The sequence below is a fragment of the Natator depressus genome, chromosome 4 (assembly GCF_965152275.1).
Source record: "Natator depressus isolate rNatDep1 chromosome 4, rNatDep2.hap1, whole genome shotgun sequence".
Lineage (NCBI taxonomy): Eukaryota > Metazoa > Chordata > Testudines > Cheloniidae > Natator > Natator depressus.
Genome location: NC_134237.1, coordinates 62968921 through 62986383, shown reverse-complemented (window position 1 = coordinate 62986383; position 17463 = coordinate 62968921). Strand labels below are relative to the sequence as shown.

At 44.1% G+C, this 17463-nt stretch overlaps 1 protein-coding gene across 2 annotated transcripts in view; it reads left to right on the top strand.

Moving 5' to 3' along the window:
• Window positions 1-355: 355 nt before the first annotated feature.
• PPID (peptidylprolyl isomerase D) overlaps window positions 356-17463 on the top strand; it is a 31774-nt gene continuing 14666 nt past the window's right edge. Inside the window, exons 1-6 of one of the 2 annotated variants that reach the window (XM_074951064.1) lie at window positions 356-577; window positions 6763-6903; window positions 8418-8524; window positions 11998-12186; window positions 14136-14258; window positions 15635-15741. In XM_074951064.1, coding sequence (XP_074807165.1) covers window positions 511-577; window positions 6763-6903; window positions 8418-8524; window positions 11998-12186; window positions 14136-14258; window positions 15635-15741 — 734 coding nt within the window. In that variant the 5' untranslated portion in view covers window positions 356-510. The remainder of the gene's footprint in view (window positions 578-6762; window positions 6904-8417; window positions 8525-11997; window positions 12187-14135; window positions 14259-15634; window positions 15742-17463) is intronic. The other variant, XM_074951063.1, reaches the window with a different exon arrangement.

Genomic DNA, 17463 nt, shown 5'->3' with positions numbered 1-17463 from the left:
CTGGCAGGAAATCTCAATGATTCAGTGAGCCAACGCACAAAAAGCAAAATCCTCTATCAGCAGAGGACGAGAAGCGCATCTACACGGGACGGGGTCCCCACGTCTCCCCCAGTTAGTCAGACTTAAGCAAGCGTGAGAAACGAAGGACACAGGGCACCCAGTGCAACGTTTGGTGTGTCCCGTCATGAGGTTGCCCCCACGCCGTCCCTCAAGGAGGGGGCTAGGAGCAGCAGCTGCCAGGATAGACGGACGCTGCTCGTCTGCACCCCCGGTGCATCGGACAGGGAAGGCTCGTGCGCGGTCACATGGGCCCCTCTGGCTGCACGGTTCTCTGCGCCGACTAGCCTGTGAGAGGCTTACAGGCAGCAGCAGGGGGCGGGCCCGAGCCCGAGCCCGAGCCCAACGCCCAGCGGCCGCCGCTATTCTCCCGATCCCGGCGAAACGGAAGCCAAGTCAGTGCACGTGGCCGGGCGGGGAGGAGCGACCAGCGGAGCCGCCGGTAGCTGGAGCATGGCGCCCCCGTCCCCGGTCGCCAACCCCAAGGTCTTCTTCGATGTGGACGTCGGAGGCGAACGAGGTGCGTGAGGACATGGAAGGTTCCCGGGCAGGGAGGGCGCGAGAGGGACCGTTCCCGGGAGGGGCAGGGGCGGCGGCGGCGGCGGCGGCGGCGGGGGGGGGGGGGGAAGGTTGCCCTGGAGAACGGGCGCGAGACCCCGGGGAAGGCAGCTTGGCGGCCGCGGGGGTGGAGGGTTCTCGGCGGGCAGCCCCGCGGCAGCGCCCCCGGGGCTGCTGCTCGCCAGCCCCCTCCCCCGGAGGGCGGGGTAGACGGGAAGGGGCAGCAGCCGCGGTCCCTTCGCGCCTGGCCCGGGCACCCCGGCGGCCCTTGTGCCGCCCAGGCCCCCAAGCTGCTTTGTGTCTGTAGCGCGTCGGGCGGGGAGTCGCGGGTCGGGGAGCGGAGGGGGGCTGGTCCCGCGAGCCTGCCGGGGGCTCCTGTAGGGCAGCCCCCTCGCCTCCGAGAAGGGGTTTGTGGCTGTCACTGTGCAGGGCCTGAGCGCTGCCAGCGCAGCCCTCGGTCGGGGCCTGCGTGCTCCGGGGACAGCCCCGAGGGCCTCAAAATGTTCGGCTACATGTGGCGCCCTATCTGGCTACAGGCTTAAGGAAGGCAGGTTGACGTACAGCCGCCGCAGTAATCGTTGTGGTGGTGGCGGATGGCCATGTCCCCCTCCCTTCTTCTGTCCTTGGTGCGCAGCCTGACCAGGAGCGCTTCCAGTGACTGAAGGGGGGGGGGGATGGGAGCTGGGAGCCCAGCTGCCCCCCGCCGGTGCGGGCTTCTCACCTTCCCGCGCCCAGCTGGGAGTGGAGGGGCGCGCAGCTTAGCGCTGAGACCCAGCAGCAGCCCAGCTGGGGAGCCAGGAGCCTGCTTTCTTGTCAATTTCAGGGCTCCCCCAGCCCTCAAATGGACAAGACAGCCAGTGTAAGGAATGCCGGAGGAGGTATTGTTTCATGGTCTCTGTGTATATAATAAGAAAAGGAGTACTTGTGGCACCTTAGAGACTAACCAATTTATTTGAGCATGAGCTTTCGTGAGCTACAGCTCACTTCATCGGATGCATACTGTGGAAATTGCAAAAGACATTATTATATACACAGACACCATGAACCAATACCTCCGCCCACCCCACTCTCCTGCTGGTAATAGCTTATCTAAAGTGATCATCAAGGTGGGCCATTTCCAGCACATCTTGATGATCACTTTAGATAAGCTATTACCAGCAGGAGAGTGGGGTGGGCGGAGGTATTGGTTCATGGTGTCTGTGTATATAATAATGTCTTTTGCAATTTCCACAGTATGCATCCGATGAAGTGAGCTGTAGCTCACGAAAGCTTATGCTCAAATAAATTGGTTAGTCTCTAAGGTGCCACAAGTACTCCTTTTCTTTTTGCGAATACAGACTAACACAGCTGTTACTCTGATAAATGACACAGATACTGTGTCACCCTAACTATAGTGTACCAACATAAGCCTCTTGTGGAGGTCTTGGTGTCGTAGGGCACTTACATCGGTGGGAGCAAGCCTGCCGTGTAGACACTTGACATAGGCCAGCATAAGCTGCGTTATGTCAGCCTAACTTGGGGTGGCCAACCTGTGGCTCCAGAGCCACATGCGGCTCTTCAGAAGTTAATATGTATCTCCTTGTATAGGCACCGACTCGGGGGCTGGAGCGACAGGCGCCAACTTTCCAATGTGCCGGGGGGTGCTCACTGCTCAACCCCTGGTTCTGCCACAGGCCCTGCCCCCACTCCCCCTCTTCCTGCCCCCTCCTCTGAGCCTGCCCTGTCCTTGCTCTTCCTCCTCCCCCACCTCCTTGCAGGCCACGAAACAGCTGATCGGGAGGGGGGGGAGGTGCTGATCAGCGGGGCTGCTGGTGGCGGGAGGCGCTGGGAGTGCGGTTGGAGGAGGTGATGGGGGGCTGCTGACATATTACTGTGGCTCTTTGGCAATGTACATTGGTAAATTCTGGCTCCTTCTCAGGCTCAGGTTGGCCACCCATGACCTAACTCTCTAGTGTAGACCAAGCCTGGGCCACACAGGCAGCCAGCGAGCACTTATGTTCTGTACAGCTCTGAGTGAGCCACATTGAATCCAGCAGCTTGCCAGCCATGATCTCAGGCTGCTCTTCTCTGTACCAGACTTGGCTGATGTGACCCCTCACGCCTCCTGTCCTGAACTTTCCCAAGCCCCTGTGCTGTGCAGCATTGAGAGGAATACAATTATCTGTTGTCTCCTTTAAAGAGACAAATCCCACCAGCTTGCCATATTCACTGGCATTAACATTTACTGTCATTTAAACACCTTGCCGTTGGTTTAGATTAATAGTAAAACATGTTTATTAACAAAAGAAGATAGGCTTTTAAGTGAGTTCAAGAATAAAAGTTGGAAATGGTTATAAGCAAATAAAAGTGAAAACACACATCTAAAAGTCTAAACCATAATTTAGCAAGGTACAGGCTTTGTTCAAGCAGGTACCTCATCTATAGTGAGATTCTAGAGACTTCATTGCCCACCTTGGTTGAAGGACCTCTTTCCCAGCTTCCAAGAGCTCTGCTCCCATGTGTCTGTCTAACGATGGACACAAAGATGGTTTCTGTCCTTGCTTATATCTTCCAGAGTTCAATAATTTTGTTTCAAGAGATCTCCTGCTGTTTTTTCTTTCTTTCTATGATCTTCCCATTCCCTTGCTGATATCTATGTAAATAGGGCTTCCATTGTTTGGATTCTTTCATACTTAATTTACATAGAAGACTGGTAAATAGCTGCCTTCTTTCCGCTCTGCGAGTGAACCTGTCTCCCCCTATTTGGCCACAGATGTCAAAGCATAATATCATTAAGTATCCATATTCCCTCATATAATGTTAATACATACATTTCACAGTGATATTAATCAGCAGAGTGTCAATAGCCTTCAGAAAAGACCTCACTCTGAATACTCTTATAGTACAGTCATATTGTGTATAATCATCTGATTCACTTGAGATGCAGACTCCTTGTCTTTATAGACCAGTAAACCTTTGAAATGGATTCTTCTGAGGATATGAGAGTTATCCCTCAAAGTAAAGTTTATTCAAGCTGAGAGGAAGACTGCATGGCATCTGGTGGGATTGGAAGCTCCCTGCTCTTTCTTCCCATGCTGGTGTCTACTAAAATGCAAATTGCTCTCTTTCCTACAATTTCGCTACCGCCCACCACCCCTGGTTAATTTGATGGCCCTGTTTATTGCTTATATTTAAATTGAGGTAAACCCCATTCCTTTGTTTAGGATAAACCTATTTTAAAATCTCTCTGGACATGCCTGATAAACACACTTCAGTCATAACTCCAGCATATATCCAAAACTCTTAATACACACTGTGTAAATACATCATGCAAGAATATTAATGATCAGTGAGTTATCTTTCAAATGATACCTAACTAGGTGTATTTTTTACAAAGATTATAATAGTGTATACAGTGTGAAGAGAGGGGTGCTTAGGGCTACACCATCAGAACCCAGAGAAACAGACCCATGCACCAGGCTTCACAGGCTGACGATGAATTTGGACATAACATGGGAGCGCAAATTATTGGGGATTTACCACCATAAAAGGAGTACTTGCTATGGCAGTAAAGAGACACAATGTGACATGGCTGCTACCCTAAAGAGTTCACAGTGTACAGGCCTGACCCCACAAACACTAATCAAAAGGCACAAGGTGCTATGTGAATGTCACACTTAAAACAGGGGCTGGCTGAAATACCACCCAGTCTGGGTCATACATTGTAGCACACACGGTTGTTTTGACTTTGGGTATTTGCCTCAGAGAGACCACTAGTATCAACGTGCCATGTTCCATCTTGATTAGAATGATCCTCTCAGCTGGATAAAATCTAGTAGCACCTGATTCAAAGCTGCATGTCACTTTACTGACTTTTCGGGGGGGGGGGGGGCGGGGCGGGGCGGGGGTGCCATGGCACAGTCATAGCGAAACAGGACATAAGTTGTCTGCTGCTGCAAAAAAGGGAAGTTCCTGCTAGAGGGAGGAATAAGTGGCATGGCTGGAGGTAGTGGGGAATGGTTCTTCATAGGCATTTTTGCCTCCAAATGTGTGTTAGTCAACAGCCTCTTGAGATCATGGGTGTCACTGAAGTAGAACTTTCAAAAGCTACCTCCAGCTTGTGTAAAACAAACAACAAAACACACCAACAAACAAACCCACAGACACAACAACAACAAAACCAACCAATAAAAAATCAGCGCTTGGAAAATTTAGCTTTTCAAGATTTTGGTAAAAACAGACATTTCCATATTGTCAGAATTTCATGTGTGATTTATTTAACAGTAATACTGAGAATAAAAAAAAAGGTAAAAGTGAGCAGTTCTTTAATAAATGCTAAAACCAACTTACTGAATTACACTTTCAAACACTTTAATTTACTTTCACTCCATTATTAGATTTAATGTTCATATATATAGCTTTCAGTACAACAAAATTATGTTAGGAATTGCCTTACTTGAAAGTTATTTAATTGACTGTCAGATTGATGAGAAAACAGCAGCACCACTTACAGTTAGCAGCTGGTTGGAGTGGAATCATTGTAAAAAGGCAGCTTTGTGAAATTAGATTAATGCTCTGTGGATTTGTTTACCAATTGAGGTTTCATTTTTAAGTAAAAACATTTCTAGCATCTAAGAGTAGATGTGTTTTAAAGGGAAACTGTAGTTCTACTCGGTGATTGTCCACATATATAAAAGTGCTATTGCATATAAATTTCTGTGGGATTGAAGTCTAAGTATGGAGATTAGGGCTGCTCAAAAAATTTCCATTTATACCATTTTTCAATGGAAAGGAGTTTGATTTTTTTTCCCACAAAAAGCATTCACTTTCTGTGGCAGATTTTGTTTAAAAAAAAAAAAAATGAATGGCTGAAAACCAACCCTGCATGGCCACCCTGGTTTTCAGCCAAAATATTTTTGTTTTGATATTTCAACAAAAGTAGTTATCTTCCATGGAAAATGACAATAAAAAAGAAAAAGCAGTTGAAATTTTCCATGGAAGCAAAACTCTATTTTCCCAACATGTTCTAACAAGAATATGTGCTGCACAAATCTGGTGCACTTTTAAGTCTATGTGAGTCCTGTGAGCATGTCCAAGGGCAGAATTTGAGTCATATATACGTGTGGATTGTTTTCTAATAGTTTTTAGACACATCTGTCATGGTCTCCCCCTTAACCAGTTCATGGTGCCAGTTTTTCACTGACTGTATCTATGGCAGGGGTGGGCAAACTTTTTGGCCCGAGGGCCACATCTGGGTGGAGAAATTGCATGCAGGGCCGGGGCAAGGGGTTGGAGTGAGTGAGGGGTGTGTGTGGGGGGTGTGGTGTGCAGGAAGGGGCTCGGGGCAAGGGGTTGGGGCAGAGGAGGGTTGCAGGAGGTATGAGGGGGCTCAGGCAGGGGGTTGGGGCGCAGAAGTGGTGCGGGTTGCGGCAGGGGGCTCAGGGCAGGGAGTTGGGGTACAGGAAGGGTGCGGGGTACAGCAGGGGGCTCAGGGCAGGGAGTTGTGGTGCCAGGTGCAGGAGGGGCTTGGGCTTCAGTCCAGCGCCGCTTACCTGGAGCGGCTCCGAGGTGGCAATGGCGCACAATGGTGCCAGGGCAGGCTCCCTGCCTGCCTTGGCCCTGCGCCGCTCCCAGAAGCGGCCGGCACCATGTCCCTGTGGCCCCTTAGTGTGCAGCCCTTGCCTGTGGGTACCTCCCCCGAAGCTCCCATTGGCCACGGTTCCCCATTCCTGGCCAGTGGCAGCTGCGGGGGGCAGTGCCTGGAAGCGAGGGCAGTGCACAGAGCCCTCCTCTTCCCCCTCCCCGCCCCTTGGGGCCGCAGGGACATGGTGCTGGCTGCTTCTGGGAATGGTGCGAGGCCCGCGGCATTGCCACCCCTGTTTGCCCACCCCAATCTATGATAACAAACATTGTAGCTGTAATTCACTAGCTCTATCCATGGTAGCAGTAGGAGGGATATGGAAAATTGTATATTTTAAGGATTAGGTTAGTTTAACAATGGCTTAAATGCTGTTAATTCAATCATTAATTCCCCCCCTGCCCTCCACCCCTCTTCCACGCTTACAGATCTGCTATATAAACATGTTTGTCTTGAGATGCTGGGCTCCTCCACTTGTTTTTCAGGATTGGACTGAAATGTGTGCGCACTCTTTCTCTCTCATATTCCAGTTGGTCGAATTGTCTTAGAATTGTTTGCAGATGTTGTGCCCAAAACTGCTGAAAATTTTCGTGCACTATGTACAGGAGAAAAAGGGATAGGGCCTACAACTGGAAAGCCTCTTCATTATAAAGGATGCCCTTTCCATAGAAGTAAGTTTGAATCATGTTTATTTTGTTGTTCTTTTCCCATTTTCTGTTTAAGTTGCCTAATATTAACAGTTGACTTCAAGTATTTTGAAACCAGTTTGATTTCAATATTGGGCGGGTAGGGATGTGTGTGGATTTCTAACAGTGATCAGTACTTAAGTTATGGGCTGATCTGGCTTTCATGGAACTCAGGGAGAGTTTTCTTGGACTTTCAATATTTAAATCCTTTTGAGTTAGTGATTTAGAAAGGAAAAAAAGAAAATGCAGAGCCAAGCTACAGTAGAAATATATTAAAAGTGATTTAGCATAACATATGGCCTTTCTAAAATGAACTCATTAGCTATTTTGGTTTAATACAAGAGTTTTCAGTTCAGAAAAGTAACTCGTGTTTTTCTCCACAACAGCTGGTGGTGGAGGTTATTAGGAAGGATTTTTATTTGTGGACTGAATCCTGGTTTTGTGTGTACATGTTATGCTTTTCTAGAACATCCCACAGTCAGTGCTGTAGGCTTCCTAATATGAAACTGCATTATAATAAATACGAAATCATTAGTTGATGTGAAAAAAAATTTTTTTTTTATCCCAGCTTGCTCTGTTGTAATTGTGGACTTTTCTTCATATGTTGAGGAACTAGACTATTAAAGCTTTGGAAAATACATTTTTCTAAAACAATTATTATACTCTGGGACATAAGATTTTTGAAGTTATTAATTTTATTTTTTAACTGTCATCCAAGAATCTCAAAGTGTTTTTATGAAAATGGGATAATAATTCTTTACTCATGTTACAGATGGAGAAATTGAGACTCAAGGAAGTAAAATAGCTCACCCAAAGTCACGCTATCAGTGACAATCTGGAATAGAAACTAGGCCTTCTGACACCCTGACCCCTGTACTTTCACTTAGATGATGCTGTTTGACATTTGCAGATATAAATGAATCATTTAATGAAATATTTTACTGAGAGTGATAAATAGATTAAATGGTTTTCCTGTTGAGGTGTGAGAGTCAAGTGTTGTTCAAAAAGCTGAAAATGGATAATTCGAGGGAATCTGATAACTAAGAAATCTTGTTCACTTTTGTTTGGGTATAACTGACTCGCCTGACTGTTTTGCTGATCATGATTCCCTCTCTACAGTACCCTCAAGATTACACTTCTGTTGCCCGTCCTTCTCTTGCGTAAAATAATTGTAAAAATATGTAGGATGTAGATGCAAGTTATCATCAAACCATGCTATATACTAAGGATATATGGCTTATTTTTGGTATTGCACAATTATGTGCCCAGTGAGAAATTTGATTGATCGTTAGCCATTTTGCTTTTTCTATATTAAGCCACAAGAAGTTGTGAATTTCTGGTTGTAACTATGGAAGTGTTCAGGGGATTCTTGCTCATATAAGAAAGGAATTAAGGCTCATGTTGATGAAGTGGGGTTGGTCTTCATCCTTGAATGTAATCCTGCTTAACGTTCTTTCTGCTTTGACACCATCTCTTATGACTCATTTTCTACTTAATAGTTATTAAGAAATTCATGATCCAGGGTGGAGACTTCTCAAATCAAAATGGCACAGGTGGAGAAAGTGTATATGGAGAAAAATTTGAAGATGAAAACTTTCATTATAAGGTAAAGTAGTTAAAAATGCTAAATGGAATCAGGTTTTGAAATTAGGGTGGTTTGGTTCTTATTATTCCAGTGGAATCTTAGTACACATATTATGATCCATGATGATGATGTCGGTCTATGAGGAGGTGAAGAAAGTTGTAGTAGCTTTACCTGTAAAATATTTCAGTTTTAGGGGAAAAGACTATCACTCCTACAAAACAAGGGCAGCAGCACTTTAAATTCTCTTCATAATTTTAAAAATCATGAACAAAATGACATAATTAAATTGTGCATTGTGTACCTTGGCTGAAGGAGAGGAAATATTCCATAATAAAATTATTGCATTGACTATTAGAGGAACTTTATTTCTGGAGCAAAATTTCATATACAGTGGTTTTGAATTAAATAAATCCTATGGATTTTGTCATCATATATTTGTGATTTAAAACAAGGGATTTCTCGCATTTAATCTTGTAAATTCAGAAGGAGGAATCTGTTGCATCACATCTTTTTCCATTTTTCCGTAAATACTGGATTAATGTCGTCTTTGCAGAATCCAGCAGAAGCAAAATTTGGGCAGGTTGAGAGAGAGTATTTTACTTCCATGCAAATATCTTCCATAACAGGAAAAGAAACATTAATAAAGACTATTTTATATTCATGTTTTTGCACTCCTAAGGTTGCGTTATTTGGAAAGTCTTGCTGTAAAGAAAACTTTAAGTGTCTGTGGGTGTGGATTCCATTATAGGTGCACCTGCAGCTCATGCATGCAAGATGGGATTTTTTTAAATAGAAGTTTCCATGGGGGGCCATGCTTACACCCAGTGTCTTCTTGTGCTCCTGTGCAAGAACATAAAGGGTAGCATGACCATGACCCTCACTCAACTCCTTCTTACTACCTGTGACAAAGAGATGGAAGTCAGCAAGTGTCTGCCCCACTACTCCTAAGCTTCAAACTCGTTCCTTTTCAAACTTTTTGGTGAAGAAAAAGAGAAGAAGAGACCCCATCTACACCTCCCCATACAGCAGGGCTAGGCACCCTGAACCTACTGGTCTGGTGGATTCCAAATCATCCAGTTGAAACTCTTCCTGGCCTGTGACAGACTTACCTTACTGGTCGAAGGACACAGTAAATGACTGTTCTGTTGAGGGGAAAGTCGCATCCCCAATAAGTATGTGCCATGCTAATTTTTCTCCTCAAGGACTTGCAAGTTGAGGGATGTACAGCTGTAACTGCACCTACTCGAACAATTGATAAATGCCACCGTGGAGCCTACCACAGTTCCAAAGAATGGGAAGCATCAAGCAGCGACAGGAAAGAAAACAGTCAAAAACTGTGCCAACCACATTGGCATTAGGGTCATCGACATTGGCATCAATAACTTTATTGGCACTGCGGCTGGTTGACTCAGCACTGCCAAATAGAAGAGTTTCTCAATATGGGCAGCTCCACCCCAGTCTTGATACCAGAGATCCATGATACTTACTGCACCTCAGATAAGCCCGTCTTTCTCTCAGCTCCTTTAAAATGCACCTTAATGATTTCAGCTTGTCACCTGCTGGAGCAAATCCTGCTCTGTCTTCTCTCACCCCATGGTATCAGTTCCTTAAAGGGCTACTATGCAATTCCCCACCAAACAGAGGATGCATTTGAGCATCTGTCAGTATTCTCCCATGTTACCTCACTCTGAAGATGATCTTCCTAGTCGCTATCACTTGAGCCAGCAAAGTTAGTGGCGCTTCAGGCTGAATCTCCCTGTATAACATTCCATAGGGACAAGGTGGTGCTAAAACCTCATCTGAAATTCATCCTTAAGGTGGTCTCAGAATTTCCATCTGAACCAATTCTATCAAGTTACTTGTCTTCTTCCTGAAAGCACATTTGGCACCAGTTGAAAAGAATTGCATATACTGGATGTGTCCAGGACTCTGCTTTTTTCACTGACAGGACCAAAGCATTCAGACATCCCCCCCCTGGCATGTTTCTGGTTAGAGGTGTTCCAAAGGTCAAGCCATTTCATCACAAGATATTAAAATGGATTACTCAGTGCATTTCTTTGTATTACCAGTCAGCTGTTGTACCTCTCCCACCAAACGTACAAACTCACTCCATCAGAACTCAAGTGACATCTTCTGCCTGTTTCAGAAGTGTGCCAGTATCAGAGATCTACAAGGCAGCAGCATGGACCTTTGTCAAACACTGTTCTTCGAACTTAGCTACGAGGTCAGTTGCCAAGTTCAGGAGGACAGTCAGTATTCTACTGAGGCAGCTGAAACTCCTAATTTCCACCATCCTGAAGGGATACTGCTTGCCGGCCACCTACTGTTGGACCCATGTTGACACATACTCCAAGAAAAAAGAATTGGTACTTACCCTACAGTAACTGTGATTCTTTGAGGATGTTCTTTTGAGGCCAGTGTGGATCCCATGACGTGCTTTCCATTCCTGCTTTCCAGAGTCCTCGTCTACCATGGGCTTTGAAGTGTGAGGAACTTGAGGGAGGGTTGTGGCTGTCCAACCCTTTTTGCCCTCATACTGGAGCACAAGGAGCCACAGGTCACATGTATAACTTTGCAAGACAGTGGTATAAAAATCAATCTTACATACATGAAGTGCACATGCACCTACTGTGAGATCCAGAGCAACTGTGACTTCTTGAAGAAGCACGGCTTCTGTAGGGTAAGCATCCATTCTTTTGTAGAAGACTTGAGTAAAGCCTATGTCGCAAAGACTTATGTAGAAGACTTGAGCAAAGCCTATATTTCCAATAAACATGAAACTTTTTGGCTGTGATTTAGAAAAAAGTATTAAAGAGAGAAAATCTGGATGGTGAAGCAAAATAATCCATGTGCTTACTTACAAGGAGGCAAAAGAATTGTAGGGGAAAAGTGTGTGATTATACAGCAATAAGTTTTAAATTATAAGGCCTCAGTCTTGCAAACAGCATGGAAGTAACTCAGTTCACATGAATAGGTGCATTAAGGTTAATGAGACTACTCATGTAAAATAAGTAATGCACAAGTGTTTGATGGATAGGGTTTAAGAAAGTATTTAACAATTTCCTATTAATTGCATTATTACTGAGTCAGTTCCTGTATCTTGTTTTTTAAATGGGACACAGAGAGCTGGTTTTAATGTCAGGAGATCACATCAGGCACCCCTCAACTGATTTCTCAAGTTTTGGTGTTTAGACAGCATGGAACTGATTGATGCAGTTAAAGAGCCAATGCAACATTTCTTGTTAACTGATTGGGTAGTGTCAAGTCACTAAGCTTGCTTGCCACCAACTATGGGAAATACAATAAAGACAACTGTCCTCTGATGTCAGGGAAGATGAAGCCAGTTGCAAATTATGTGTGGTCCTCAGGCCCCTTGCAAGTTGTCAGTGTGGGCTTATTTGGGGTACATTGGATGTCCTGGTAGTATATCACTGTAACCTTGTAGAATAATCATATCTTACTTATATTTGCTTTGATGGCATTTTCTCGTACAGCATGATCGGGCAGGGCTGCTGAGCATGGCAAATGCAGGACCCAATACAAATGGCTCTCAGTTCTTTATCACAACAGTGCCAACCCCTCACCTGGATGGGAAACATGTGGTGTTTGGCCAAGTGATCAAAGGAATGGGTGTTGCTAAAATACTAGAAAATGTTGACGTGAATGGAGAAAAACCTGCAAAGGTAAGATCAGGACATCTAGGAGGACACTTGTTCCATTATATGGTGCCTTCTGTGAGAACTGTTTTAGTATTCTGTGAGAATTAATTTTAGTTGTGTTTTTCAGTATGATTCAAAATTAGTTTGCTTTTGTTAGAGCAAAACTAGAAAAAGTTTTTCTGAGCTTTGTCTCACAGAACATATAACATTTTCAGATTAGCTTTTGTCTTCCATTGTGAAAATGACTTCCAGGCTAAAAGTCACAGGATTGGTAAAGCCGTTTACTAATCCTAAATAAAATATTTAGATCAAAGAAAGTATTAAAAACTGGGAAAGGGGAAAAAATATTTTGTAGTTAATTATTCTTGATACTCTACATGTGTAAAACTCCTACAAATGTTAACTAGTTATTACTAATCAATTTTCACACCGCCTTTGGAAATGAGGGAGGAATGTAATGTCTCTGCACATTGAAGGTATGAGAAACTGAAACCTGTATAAATGAAGTTGTGACTTGCCAAAGGTTGCAGAAGGAGTTAGTGTTAGAGCTGGGTAGAGCTGGAGTTCTTGGTTCCCATCCTGTGCTTAGAGGACAGGTACGGGGGATGTCTAATGGTCTAACACAGGGGCAGGCAAACTTTTTGGCCTGAGGGCTGCATCGGGTTTCTGAAATTGTATGGCGGGCTGGTTAGGGGAGGCTGTGCCTCCCCAAACAGCCAGGCATGGCCCGGCCCCTTGGGACTCCTGCCCCATCCAACCCACCCTGTTCTCTGACGGCCCCCTGGAGATCCCTGCCCCGAACTGCCCCCCACCACCTCATCCAACCCCCGCTCTCCTTCCTGACCGCCCTGACCCCTATCCACAAGCTGGTCCCTGACCACCCCCTGAACTCCCCTCCTCTCTATCCAACTCCTGCCTGACCCCTTACTGTGCTGCCTGGAGCACCGATGGCTGCCGGCGTGGCTGCACCAGGACAGGCAGCCGTGCTGCACAGCACAGAGCACCAGTCAGGCTGCGGCTCTGCAGCTGCACTGTCACAGGAGCTCGCAGCCCTGCTGCCCAGAGCACTGCGCCTGCGGTGCACTAAGCTGAGGCTGCGGGGAAGGGGGAACCATGGGGGAGGGGCTAGGGACTAGCCTCTCAGGCCAGGAGCTCAGGGGCCGGGAAGGACTGGCCCACGGGCCGTAGTTTGCCCACTTCTGGTCTAACAGTATTGAGCAGTTTAATTAGTACATTTAACATGGCTATGTTAGAAGATTGATGGCTCTTTGTCAAACATAAAATATGACCAAATCATAAAATATGACCAATTATTTTTCATCATCAATATCTCCTCCATAATATCTGAAAAATTACCCTTGTTGTTGGAAAGGAAAGCATGTATTTTGCTTCATTTTGCTACCAGGCTATAAAACCTAAAAACACACATGCTTTTCCTTTCATGTGTGGTAGCAAAGATGAGCAATTCAATCATTCCTAGTGTAATGGCTTCTTGTGGTGTGATCCTGCTAGATTTTTACAAGCTAAGTGGTCTAAGCTTTGGTTGATGCTTCCAAGAAACAGAGAGCAGCAACAGGAAGCGGTAGTGAATCAATGTGTGTGTCACCCTTCCACATATGGCCTTGTCTTCTTCACTGCTATAATAGGTGGGTTTTTCTACCTCAGTATCTAACATGCATGAGCTATCCTGAGGTAAAAACACAGTGAAAACTAGGCAATTTAGTTTTACTATGGGGTAAATAGCCCTATACTCCCTCCAGTGGTTGAACTTGATGAGTTTACCTTGCAGTAAAGCTGAAAATGAAGTTTCATAAAGATAGTTAGAAGCAGCTGAAGTAGGCTTCTGAAATCTGTAGCTTGGGAGTGACAGGAGGACACTTTCACCAATCTTTTGGCAATACAAAAGAACTAAAGCTTTCCGATTAGTGAATAGCAACATTGCATATTGTACGCCTCCTGTTTTTTTTTTACAGTTGTGCATTATTGCAGAATGTGGAGAGCTGAAGGAAGGCGATAACTGGGGAATCTCCCCAATGGATGGCTCTGGTGATACTCACCCAGATTTCCCTGAAGATTCAGATGTAGATTTAAAAGATGTAAGTTGTTTTTCTTTGAAGATAATTATTTTTCCTGTGCAATGATGACATTTACATAACCTGAGATATATGGTGGTTGTTGTCAGGTTCACCAGACTTGAGTTTATTTTTAAGAAGTCTGTTAGGGCAGGTCAGAGGTAATAATGGGGAATTTTGTGATACTTTTTTTAGCTGCTCTTGTTAATGCCAACTATCATTTATTTTTTCCAGTGCACATAAGGCTAAAAACAAAACCTTCCACTTAGAACGGTTTTTTTCTATTCTTCCTTTATATCTGCTACTCAGTTCTTCATTGTGGTGCTGTAGTGACAAGTTTCCAGAGGCATAATTTATATAGGATTTCATAGTATTAATAGCATACTCTGGAGATTATTTAAAGGTTTATTTAGTTTCTTTCCATAGTTAGAAAATCCTCTCACTACCACATTTTTCACCCACAAAGCAATTTCTAGGCATGCCCTGTGTAGACAGACAACACTGTCATCGTATTTGGCGGGCAGTTAACTATCAGCTTTACTTTATGGATCTAGAAGTAGTTTGAGGGAAAGACAGAAGTGTGTTAGTAGTTGATTGTTAGTTGGAAGGCCGATGCAGATCAAGTATCTGTGCCTTGAACTGTGGGAAATAAAAGACAAAATACTCTCGGGAATGAGAAGTTCTTGGTTATATACCTGCATCACTAACAAATCTCTGATTTTTTTATGGGTACAGCCAAAGCTTCTGTTTACTTGATCCTGGATTAAGGAGGAATGAATGTTCATTCATGTAACTGCATTTAGGGGGAAACAATTAGATTAGTGATCGCATGTTCTCTATTGCTGTTATGTTTTCTTCTCTTGAAGTCCGTCCCCCTGATCCTAGAGGATAGGTCCACCAATGGCTATTAGACAAGATGGTCTGGGACGCAATCCCATGCTCTGGGTGTCCCTAAAGCCCTAACTGCCAGAAGCTGGGACTAGCCAACAAGGGATGGATCACTCAATAATTGCCCTGTTCTGTTCATTCCCTCTGAAGCATCTGGCACTGGCCGCTGTCAGACGACAGACCAATGGTCTATCCAGACCAATATCCTGACCCAGAATGGCCATTCTTATGTTCTTATCTTCATGTACAACTCAATGGGAGTTTCATACCATTGATCAAGGAGAATGTGTTGCTCATATAATAGAATATTGTAACAGTTGTTTGAATATAGTTTAATTTCAAAACTTGGAATATTTGTGTTTTTTGGTGCATTCTGGCAATCTTTGAAAGAGAGTTGACTTGGGATCCTACTGTTAAATATTAAGCAGTCCAAAGACTTGTTGCAACTTGGTATAAATTACATAATTTAATACTTACATTATATAGGATTTTTTTTCTCCTCTTCTCAATAGATTGACAAGATTGTTTCCATAGCAGAAGATATAAAGAATATAGGAAATACTTTCTTCAAAACACAGAACTGGGCAATGGCAACTAAAAAGTACACTAAAGGCTTAAGGTAAGAGTTCTTGCTGCAGAAACCAAGGTGAGGCATTCTAATTAAATGTCCCTAGATTTGAATATTGACAGGGGGCTTAACGGTTGGCATAAGAACATAAGAGCTTCCATACTGGGTCAGACCGTGGTATATCTTGTCACAGTGATCCCTACCAGAGCTTTGGTGGGAGTATACCAGAACAGGACAATTATGGAGCGATGTACTCCCGGCGTCTACTCCCGGCTTCTTGGTAGTCAGAGGTTTAGGGTTGTCCTGAGCATAGAGTTGTATCCCTGATCGTTTTGGCTAATAGGCATTGATGGGCCTATCCTCCGTGAACGTATCCAGTTCTTTTTTTAATCCGGTTATGCTTTTAGGCATCACAACATCCCATGATAATGAGTTCCACGATTTAATTGTGCGTTGTGTGAAATGTAATTCCTCGTTTTTCTTAAAGCTGCAGCCTATTAATTTCATTGGGTGACACACATTTTTGTATTGTAAGAAAGGGTAATTAACACTTCCCTATTCATACTTTCCATGATTTTATAGACTTCTCTCTCATCTCCTTTACTTGTCTCTCTTGTAAGGTGAACAGTCCTTATCTTTTTTGGTCTCCATACCCACCGTTTCATACCCTCCATAGCTGTTCCATACCCTTGATCATCTTTGTTGCTCTTCCCTGAACCTTGTCAGTTCCACTATTTTTTTTGTTTTGAGATGGGATGACCAGGACTGGACACAGCATTCATGGTGTGGGAGCATCATGCATTTATATGGTGGCATTGTGATATTTACTGTCTTATTTTCTATCCTTTTCCAGTTAGTTCTTAATATACTGTTAGCCTTTTTGACTGTGGCTGTGTATTGAGTGGAAGTTTTCAGAGAACTATCCAAAGTGACTCCAAGATCTCTTTCTTCAGTGGTAACAGCTAATTTAGAACCCACTGTATATGAATAGTTGAGATTATTTTTTGCATTTATCAGAGTTGAATTTCATCTGCCATTTTGTTGCCCAGTCACCCAGGTTTGTGAGATCTCTCTAGCTCCTTGCACTCTACTTTGGACTTAACTATGTTGAATAATTTTGTATCATCCTTACACTTTTGCCACTTGGTTGTTTACTCCTCTTTTCCAGATCATTAATGAACATGTTGAACAGAACAGGTTCCAGTACAGATCCTTTGGGGAGCCCCACTGTTCACCTCTCCATTGTGAAAACTGACCACATATTCCTACCATTTGTTTCCTCTCTTTCAGCCAGTTACTGATCCATGAGAACATTGTCCCTCTTATCCCATGGCTTCTTAATTTCCTTAAGAGCCTTTGGTGCCGGACATTGTCAAAGGCTTTCTGAAAAGCAAGAACACTGTATTGACTGGATCAACCTTATCTATGCTTGTTGACTCCCTCCAAGAATTCTAATAGATTGAGGCATGATTTCCCTTTACAAAAGCCATGTTGACTCTTTCCCAACAAACCATGTTTGTGTGTCTGATAATTCTGTTCTTTACTATCGTTTCTACCAATTTATCTGCTACTGAATTTAGGCTCATCAATCTGTAATTACCAGGATTGCCTCTGCAGCCCTTTTTAAAAAGTGGTGTTACATGAGCTACTACCTTCCAGTCATCTGGTACAGAGGCTGATTTCAAGATAGTTGACAGTGTGTAGTTAGTAGTTCTGCATATTCATGTTTGAGTTCCTTCAGAACTCTTCAGGGAATACTGTCTCTTCCAGATG